General features: G+C 42.4%; 1 protein-coding gene across 1 annotated transcript; it reads left to right on the top strand.

The window, feature by feature from the left end:
• The first annotated feature begins 8,085 nt into the window (after positions 1-8,085).
• LOC109888724 (fibroblast growth factor 3-like) lies at positions 8,086-10,440 on the top strand. Its single transcript, XM_020479897.2, has 3 exons — positions 8,086-8,685; positions 9,058-9,161; positions 9,892-10,440. The coding sequence occupies exons 1-3, from the start codon at positions 8,418-8,420 to the stop codon at positions 10,264-10,266; spliced, it is 747 nt and encodes a 248-aa protein (XP_020335486.1). The 5' UTR covers positions 8,086-8,417; the 3' UTR covers positions 10,267-10,440.
• Positions 10,441-10,778: the final 338 nt, after the last annotated feature.

Raw genomic sequence — 10,778 nt, forward strand, 5'->3', positions numbered from 1 at the left:
AAAGTAGTCTTCCCCGAAGAATCAGCAATCCAATATTTTGTGTTTTTTTGTTGCTAAGCCACATGTTGGCTACCTGGACTATTTGCATTGTGTGTGTGTGTGTGTGTGTGTCCCCTCTTTTACGTTGCTGCTACTCTCTGTTTATCATATATGCATAGTCACTTTAATTATACGTTCATGGACATACTACCTCAATTGGGCTGACCAACCAGTGCTCCCGACCAACCGGGCTATCTGCATTGTGTCCCACCCACCACCCGCCACCCCTCTTTTACGCTACTGCTACTCTCTGTTCATCATATATGCATAGTCACTTTAACCATATCTACATGTACATACTACCTCAATCAGCCCGACTAACCGGTGTCTGTATGTAGCCTCGCCACTTTTATAGCCTCACTACTTTTATAGCCTCGCTACTGTATATAGCCTCACTACTTTTATAGCCTCGCTACTGTATGTAGCCTCTCTACTGTATATAGCCTCACGACTTTTATAGCCTCGCTACTGTATATAGCCTCACTACTTTTATAGCCTCGCTACTGTATGTAGCCTCGCTACTGTATATAGCCTCTCTACTGTATATAGCCTCTCTACTGTATATAGCCTCTCTACTGTTATTGTTCACTGTCTTTTTACTGTTGTTTTTATTTCGTTACTTACCTATTGTTCACCTAATACCTTCTTTGCGCTATTGGTTAGAGCCTGTAAGTAAACATTTCACTGTAAGGTCTACTACACCTGTTGTTTTCGGCGCACGTGACAAATAAACGTTGATTTGATTTGATGTTAGCTGGAGAGTCACTGAATATAAATCAATGGAAGTAGTAAAAAAAAAAAACGTTGATTACACTCCAAATATCAAGCCTAAATCCCAAACAGATTGAATTGAGCAGCTGGGAGAATCGTGGGTCGTTGAACTGAAGCCACACGACAAGTGATGAAGTCCAAGAGCAAACAATGTCCTCAAAGGTCGCCACCCACAAGTGTTCACGAAGGTGACTGCAGTGAAGATTTAGATGAAGGGATCTGTTTTCAGTCCTCAACATTCCTTGGTACGAAACGTGCCAGAATAAAAGGTCATGAGGGAGCATACAGTAAACTACAGTCGTATGTACGGGAGTACGAAGCAGCATGTTGAGTATGAAATGTGCCATCTCACAAGAAAACCAAGTGATTTAACAGCTGGATTTCGACAAAGAGTATTGTCTCTATTGCCCATGACAAGAAATGGCAGCAATCCAAAAGACTCCCTACTGCTGCTGTTGACATTTTCTAAATATGGTCGGAATTATTCTCTATCGTTGTTTTATGTTCGTTTTCTGTGCCAACCATTTGTGGAATCCGAGGCAGAGTGAAATAAAACCATAATACTTCAAACCACAGAATGGTAGACCTTAGCACACTGTTGTGAAATGTGGCTCCCTTTGAAAACTGTGAACAATTTCTGGCATGGCGTACTTGCATTCAACCTCCTCTTCTTTCAGTGTAGCCAAGAGGGTCATTCTCTCATTTACAGCTGCTGAAACAGAGAGACTGTGTGTGAGGCATATTGTTCAAACTATTATGTAGGTGGCTGTTGTAAAACCAACCAGAAAAACCATTGTAGGTGGCTCAGTATAGAAATCCCTGTAGGTGGCTCAGTATTCTCAGCAGACTGAAAGAGCAGACCAACTGGGCTCACCACGTCATTTCAATGGATAATAGGATAATTGGGATAATTGTGGATAATTGTGTAATATTTGGTTGAGACGTTGACCAATGAGACTACAATGAAACCTACATTCCCCCACGCGAAAAGACAGCCAAAAGTTAGTTTAATTTCCAATGTGTTATCACTATGCTTTTCAACCATTCAAAAGCACAGCAAGGTTCAGCTGGGAATACAATGTCAGATAATTTGTATATTTATACAGCAGATTGACGTTTATTCACAGTGCTTCTTCTAATGACCTGGATTGGAGTTGAGATTACATTCGAAATACATGTTTCAAGTGATCAATGCTGTTCGAGATTCTGCACAGACCATTACAGCAATTGTAAAGGTCTCCACAGACCTGCAACGACCTATGCATGCTATCTTGAACATGCACGCTTTATATGATCACATAAGAATACATGTATAGTTACAGTAATCTCAAAATGTGGCCATGGATGTGTTACTCCTTTTAAAGTTGAATGTCACATAGTTTGTAACATTACGCTACGTTACGCTATTTACTGTATTACCAAAAGTAATATTCAATTATGTTCGGTTAACAACACAACCAAATAACCACATTTAAAGTAGATGTATCTACAGCTTGGATAGTTCTGTGCCTCTAGCTTAATTTCCATTCTTTAACTTAGTTTATTTTGTTAAAGGATGGGAGAATTGAATCCAAAAAATGTCATTTGTTACAGTAATATTCCTAATGTTCTCTGACAAATGATATATTCCTGGCTTGTGTGGATATTTGACTATATGCTGGTTATTTAGAGTCGAGACTACCTGTGTTGCTCCTGCCCTGACACACGTGCACCTCCCGACTGAAGAAGGGAAGGAGTTGGGCTGGAGGGTCGTAGATGCAGCTGCTCCTCTCTTTCTGCCTCTCTCTCCTGCACATAGGCTATCAGCCATAATCAAAATTAAGACATCAATGGGAAGCTATAAAATGCTTTTAAAATATCAGTGAATGGGGTAATTAAGATTGGGCAGGGCTCTGTAGTAAGTATGAACACCGGATCTCTATTGAGCTGATAAGTAGAGCCTCTCCATACTTAGGATGCATCCCAAATAGCGCCCGATTCCCTATACAGTGCACTACTTGTTACCAGAGCCCATATGGAGTAGGGTTCCATTTGGGAAATGCCCTTAGACTATGGAGACAAAGGCAGTGTCTTTGTAAAGCTGGAGTGGATGATAATGTACTGTGTATGCAGTACTTAAGCCTGCTTGGTTGGCATGTGAATTAATACTGTTTGAACATTGAGTGATCTTAATTGCATTGAGAATGGAGGGGTTCGGTGCACTACGTACCAATTAAGTCTATGGGGGGGTGCCGGGTGGGGAGGTACTTTGCCCCCGAGGGCCACTGTGGAGGCAATAGTTATCCCTACTGTATCATGGCTATGCTATGTTTACGGATGACTTCAAGAGACAAAAATCAAGGAGGTATAATACCATGTATGAGTAGTGAACCTGGTGACAAACCCCCTTTCAGTCATACTCATATCTGTGATATCAAAGATCCTTCCTGAAATGATTTATATTGAATGTTGCATTGCTGCGATTTGTGAGACAATCTGTTAGAATTCTCACTTCCAAAACCATTATAATGTTCTGATAATACTGTAGGGACACCAGGATGTGTCATCATTTCTCCTTTCCAGATGACGTTCAGAGAGAGGAGCCAACCAACCGGTTGAGAGAACGCAGAGCATCAAAATGTAACACTTCCTTAATTACAGATTAGAAAGCATCTGGTTCATTGAACAACGTTCTGCTTCTTATTTAATGTCAGTCCTCCCCCCATGCTGGGTGCATGCTCCCTGCATTCTCCCTGCAGCTCAGATCAGATCTGCCTGAAGGAGCAGACCAGATGGATATGATCATTTACCACATCCAAATCAACCACCTCTATATGAGCTGTGTACGTACGGGTTTGTTGATTGTTTCACTACTTTTTTCCAAAGCAGAAGTGTTAGTCTATAAGCAACAAAGATTCATATTGATAATCTTTATAAATATATGCATCATCACATCATATTAAAATGTATGTAAATGGAAGCATTTTATGTAAGATATACAAAAAATTTGATCCAGGGTCAAAGGCCAAATATCCATGAATAATTTGTAATAATCAATAGACCTGAAGATGAACAAAGCAAAACTTCTCAGGCAACAAATAGCTCATCGACCATTTCAGAGTCATTGATCTCAAATCAAATCAAATCAAGTCCAATCAATTGTGTTTGTCACACGCGAATACAACAGGTCTTACCGTGAAATGCTTACTTATACAAGCCCTTAACCAACAATGCAGTTCAAGAAATAGAGTTCAGAAAATATTTACGAAATAAATGAAAGTAAAAAATTATATAAAAGTAACTCAATGAAATAACAATAACGAGGTTATATACTGGGGGTACTGGGACCGAGTCAATGTGCGGGGCTGCAGGTTAGTCAAGGTAAGTTGTACATGTAGGTAGGGGTAAAGTGTCTATGCATAGATAATAAACAGCAAGTAGCAGCAGTGTAAAAACAAAAGGGGTCAAGGGGGTCAATGTAAATAATGTGGGTGGTCATTTGGTTAATTGTTCAACAGTCTCATGGCTTGGTGGTAGAAGCTGTTAATGAGCCTTTTGGACCTAGACTTGGCACTCCGGTACTGCTTGCCATGCGATAGCAGAGAGAACAGTCTATGACTTGGGAGACTGGAGTCTTTGACAATTTTTAGGGCCTTCCTCTGACACCGCCTAGTATATAGGTCCTGGATGGCAGGAAGCTTGGCCCAAGTGATGTACTGGGCTACACTTGTATAGTTTCCTGCTCCTTAAGATAATTGTCACTGTGCCCTGGGGGTGGTGAGCATTTTCAGCTAGATAACCTGCAAGGTCGATGATCTGCCTGTATGTGCATTGCATAGGTTTATTGTTAAGTCATTAGCCTACTATTTTCATTAATAGGGGTGTTATTCTCTGAGACAATATAGGGAATCGTTTGATATCATTTTTTTTGTTGATATTGGGATATTGGGATCTCTATTTTGGACAAAGTTGATGACTACGCAAGACCAATCATTAGATCCAGGGCCAAGGGCCAAAGCTCTATAACAAGCTAACAACATTTAACCCTTTAACCCTGGAGGTGTTGTGTTTCCACAGCCTGCCTGCAGTTTATATTCATACATAGACCCGTTCAGAACCATTTATCTCAGGTGATTTCCTACTCCGAGTGATAATTGTTGCAGTGCCCTGAGGGTGGTAAGTATTTTCAGCTAGCTAATCTGTGAGGTCGGCGATCTCTATCAACAAGTGTTTATCTCTTGCAATCTGGAACCCGTTAAACCAATTCGACTCGACGTAAACACTTTTGACTTCTCTCTCAAGATTAATCTCCAATGACAGACTTCAGTAAAGGAGAAAAATATTGTTTTGTCCGTCATCCAGACTGACCGGATGAATAGCACAGAAAATGACAAAGAAATGACATTACTCTCTTTCACAGACAGACAACCCCTATACAGTCCTAGCTTAATAGCCAGAAGGGCATACAACTCTATAGCCTTCCAACCCTACAGCCTCACAACTTTCCAACCCTGAAGCCCAACAGCCCTGATTCTCTACAACCCTAACCGGGCCCTCAGATCAAAAATACTTCAAAGTGCCTCATCTAACTATACTCTCAGTCCACCACATCAGATAGACACAGTCACCAGCAAAAACATGAGACGATAGTCAGTTTTTAAGGCCTATGAGCTAAACAGTGGAACAAACTACACAACAGATTTCCCTGGTAAACAGTGTGGCCAACAGGCATTCTATAAAGGGCCGGGCAAATTATCGACACCATCCAGTGAGTACGCTCTGTGCAATATGCCATGGATCTATGGCTTTATGAGCAAGCGCCCCACTCTCACATAACGCCTAGGGCATGATGTATGTCTAGCTTAATGATGGGGTGCTAATTATCAAGATTGTGACCACAACGCTGTCGAGATGGAAGCAATTTTAGCAGGAGTAATTTGCGGGTTCAAATCTTGGCTTCAGCAAACTTCAATATCTTACAGTGAACTAGGATCGTGTGAGAAAGAATGGAGTGAACATGGAGTCCCAATCCGCGGTCTAACGTCCAAGTGAGGTGAATGGACAGTAACAATGAGCCTTAGAGAAACAGGCCAGTAAGCAGAGGGTTGCCGGTTCAAGTCCCAGTGCTGACTGGATATATTTGGTGGGAGTGAGCTGCTAACCGAATCTGCCATCAGTATAAATCTGACTATATCAGGTGCCACCAACTACCATTGTGCCCTTAAGCAAAGCACTTAACTTGCTTCAGGGGCGTTGCTCTGTGGCTGATCATGTGTTGCCTTATCATGGTGACCAGGGACAATCTTAGTAACACTGGCTGGTGTAGCAGATGGGGATCTGTGAAACTTAATCATCACCCTGAACTGTCTCCACTTGCGATGCTTGATAGATAGCTTTTTCTCGACTGGTTCAGATTCTTCAGGAAGGTGGTCAGATGTGTTTGAGAAGCAGAGATCCTGTGTTCACGCCAAGAAAGCAGCGTGACGTCCTTTACACTTGCAGTCAATATCGCATCAGTGGCGTATATTCATGAGCGCCGAGGGAAGCCAGGCTTCCCACAAAAGAATGCAAGAAAACAAACAATAATAACATAAATCTCTCCGTGTTTCATCATTTTCCTTCAATTCGCAAGAGGGTGAATGTATCTCACAGGAGAAAGTATCCGAGCGAGAGGAACAGCGCCCCCTGTCTCTCTACGTGTAGGCCATCTATTTGATACTGTCTGGTCCAAAAAAGTACGTCATTGTTGCCGCCTGTAGCGTTGAATGCAAGGGAAGCCAGCGAGTATTTTGCCACCTCTGACAAAAAAATGTGCCAATCTGCGTTGAGTTAAACTGAGCGAGCTCAACTGTGAATGGTCCTGGCGGGGAAAATAAAAGTGTCATGGGAAGCCAGCTTGGATTTGGCATTACTCCTATCAAATCACTCTTATCAAATTGCTTTGATGGGCATACATCATTAACAGAAACAACTTGAATTGTTGCACCTCGTTGTTGTTGTTGTCCTCCGGTGGCTAGCTAGCTAAAATTGTCCCTTTACGAAATTAACCAAGGACACAGATAGGGATTTGGACTTGTGGTTTTACATAATTCTCCATACTGGCCAATGATTATAATAGCAATTCTGATCCAACCATTAATTCATACATTGTCCTGCCCCTTTCCTGAGAGGATTTAAGTTCACTATGTACAGTAGCTGGATGTACAGTAGCAGACTAACGTTAACTAGGGTTTCTAGTGAGCAAGCATTTTAGAAAGGTAGCCTAGGTAGGACACATAAAAATAAAGGTGTGTACTGTATGTTCAGTATGGCATAGTGATAGACGTTTCCTCAACATGAAAGCAAGTAGGATGGCATTGGCGGTTCTCTACAAGTAGGCTGGGTCAACATGTTTTTCTACTTGCAGGAACGCGCGCGCACGCATGCACACACGCAAGGAGAAATCAGAACCATGGACAGCCACGTCATATTTAGTTTATATTGATAGGACTAAATTAGTTTCACTGTATTAGACTAAGCAGAGGTGATTTGGTGATGCCGAAATGTGGAAGTTGCTGGAACAGTTCAGGCAGCTGCTGTTTTCTTTGCAACTTGCTATGGTTCTAAATCAATAGTTGTTTGGTGGCCCGAAAATGTCGGAAACAACTGTCTGGTACATGCAATATGCATCGTGGACTTCACCGGAGAGAGGTTGCTATTCGGTTTTTTGATAAACCAAAGGTGTGGTTGAATTTATTCTGCCACTGTCTTATTATTGTCTCTGACTTTAGGCCTATATATCATGGTCGCAAGGTATATGAATTAACAGCAAACAACGCTGGCTTCCCCAGTGATTTTAACCACGCACCGTTACTGTATGGCATAACCCATAACTCTACTCTATACATCCAACTCTTCGAAATATACATTTGTTATTTAGTCAGATGTATTTTGACACTGAAAAACAAGCAGACAGACATCAGTCATAACATTTACCAATATCATGTTAGGGGTCTAGCCTATGCATTCTCTGTATGAATACTTGATGTAACAATATGTATATATTTTGTATTACTATGTCTGCCCTCTAAATAACGTTTTAATGTCTAGCTGTTTAGAATTTCAAACAATTTCTGCTATCTTCGCAGCCGATGTCCTCGTTTAAGCTTATTCTCACCAAGTGGCCAAGAATGGAATTGACTAGGAGAATATTTATGTCGAAACCCAGTGTCTAATTTGGGAATGTCTAATTGGCGTTTTGGATCCATGAAAAGTAAAGCTGAGAGTAGAGCCCTGCCCTTAGATGGCTGGCTCGCCCTTTGTGATGCGGCTTTCAGCAATGATCCTCTGTGTGTAATGTCATGTAATTTTATCCATCCATAGCCTAGCATACTGCACACACAGCTCACACAAAACGGTACCTTGGCTTGAATGATGATAATTAGATTTTTGCGCGCAACTTGGGCATTCTCTCTTGCGCGCTATATTTGTCACGAGAGGCTGTTTCAATCAAAAGTAGATGTTTGAAAAGTACCCATTTTTTCGGGGTGGATTAATCAATGGACCTAATAAGACTTCGATGGAAACTATTGATTCCGATTTTGGCACTCATGGAAAAGGACTAAAATACTATTTTCGGCCATGCCATAATGGTTATAATACTGGTTTTGTTATTGTTGAATTTGATGCATCCCAGTCACCAAAAGCCCCGTTCTTCTATGACGCTTAGGACATCTACTCCACAGCATCAGAGCTTTAACCCGAGGCAGCGCAGGGATGCTGCGGGGCGTGGGGGAGTGTACGAGCACCTTGGGGGAGCACCGAGACACAGAAAGTTGTACTGTGCCACAAAGTATCACTTACAAATACATCCCAACGGGAGAATAGACGGGACCCTAGAGGAGAATAACCCTTTCAGTGAGTACAATATAAATTACTCTCGTATATTTATGCCTTGTTATATGCTATACATGTGAAGTTTATGTTCAGCCACTATATAGGCTATAGCCGAATAAGAATAGCCTATACATAAACACTTTTAAAGTAGGCCTGGATAGATCATGTAAACAAGAACACTTCTTACCAATTGCGCACGTTATTATGCTGTTGGTTTTTCTGCCCGTCACGAATGCATTGGTAAATTGGAGTGATCAGAAGGCAACTTCAAAAAGTGAAGACAGAAGCATGGTTGTAGAGACACTACAACTCTACATTATAATAGCATTGTTATTACATTGCCATGACGTTTGGTGTCGCAGGAAATGAGAATGAATACATTTTTCCGTCCAGGCATATTGGAGATAGCAGCAGTGGATGTGGGAGTGGTGGTGATTAAAGGACTGTTCTCTGATAGATATCTGGCCATGAACGAAAAAGGAGGACTATATGCATCGGTAAATTTGGCATGATCGCTGAGGTCTTTCTCTCTCTCTGTCTGTCTGTCTGTCTGTCTGTCTGTCTGTCTGTCTGTCTGTCTGTCTGTCTGTCTGTCTGTCTGTCTGTCTGTCTGCCTCTCTCTCTCTCTCTCTCCCTCTCTCTCTCTCTCTCTCTCTCTCTCTCTCTCTCTCTCTCTCTCTCTCCTCTCTCTCTCTCTCTCTCTCTCCCTCTCTCTCTCTCTCTCTCTCTCTCTCTCTCTCTCTCTCTCTCTCTCTCTCTCTCTCTCCTCTCTCCCCTCTCTCTCTCTCTCTCTCTCTCTCTCTCTCTCTCCTCTCCTCTCTCTCTCTCTCTCTCTCTCTCTCCCTCCTCTCTCTCTCTCTCTCTCTCTCTCTCTCTCCCTCTCTCTCTCTCTCTCTCTCTCTCTCCCTCTCTCTCTCTCTCTCTCTCTCTCTCTCTCCCTCTCTCTCTCTCTCTCTCTCTCTCCCCCTCTCTCTCTCTCTCTCTCTCTCTCTCTCTCTCTCCCCCTCTCTCTCTCCCCTCTCTCTCTCTCTCTCTCTCTCTCTCTCTCTCTCTCTCTCTCTCTCTCTCTCTCTCTCTCTCTCTCTCTCTCTCTCTCTCTCTCCCCCTCTCTCTCTCTCTCTCTCTCTCTCTCTCTCTAATAATTGGATAATTGACTACCATTCATGTTCAGTCTCATTTTAATATAACATCTTCATAAAGCATCCGTTTTAATGTCTCTTTTCTCAGGCTGCCTTCAACCAGGAGTGTGAGTTCATGGAGCGGATCCATGAGTTAGGCTACAACACGTACGCCTCTCGCAACTACCAGACAACCCCTCCCTCCACCTCAACAGGAAGCAGCAGCAGGCGAAGGGCGAGCGCTGAGAGGCTGTGGTACGTGTCAATCAATGGAAAGGGCCGGCCAAAGCGTGGCCTGAAGACTCGCAGGACAGAGAAGGCCTCCCTCTTCCTGCCCAGGGTCCTTGGCCACAAGGACCATGACATGGTTCACCTGTTGTTCAACAGTAGTCTCGGGTACAGACAGACTGCCCTCAGACTTGCAGGAAAGACAGGGCCACGGAGACAGAGACATGTTTCCATATCCAGGCAGTTTGATGACTAGTCTGACACATGTCATTCCACACTGCCCACAGCCTGACTACCTACCTGGTGACTGAGAGATACCAGCACACCATTCCCTCCTTTAATAAACTGGCATAATGATACTGTTGGAATAATGTACAACCTTATATAGAGAATGCATGCATCATACTGTCTTGTGAATAAAGTGGTCAATGTCTTGAATGTATCTTTGTACTGTTATTGTTAACTCACATTATCGGAAATACATGCAGTTAATGTCCTGTGTAATTATTCTTGAGGACCATCCCATACAAAGATGTCTGGAAGGATGCATGTGGATTACTCAATAATATGTTGTACAAAAAGCACTTCTTCTGTTCTAATAATTGTCCTCTGTAGCTCAGTTAGTAGCTTTTGATGCATTCAACGCCAGGATTGTGGGTTCGATCCCAGCTGGGACCACCTATATGAATGCAAGCATGACTGTAAGTCACTTTGAAATCATCTGAAAAATGATATATATATCAAGTATATATATATATACTGTGCATT

The sequence above is a fragment of the Oncorhynchus kisutch genome, linkage group LG4 (genome assembly GCF_002021735.2).
Source record: "Oncorhynchus kisutch isolate 150728-3 linkage group LG4, Okis_V2, whole genome shotgun sequence".
NCBI lineage: Eukaryota > Metazoa > Chordata > Actinopteri > Salmoniformes > Salmonidae > Oncorhynchus > Oncorhynchus kisutch.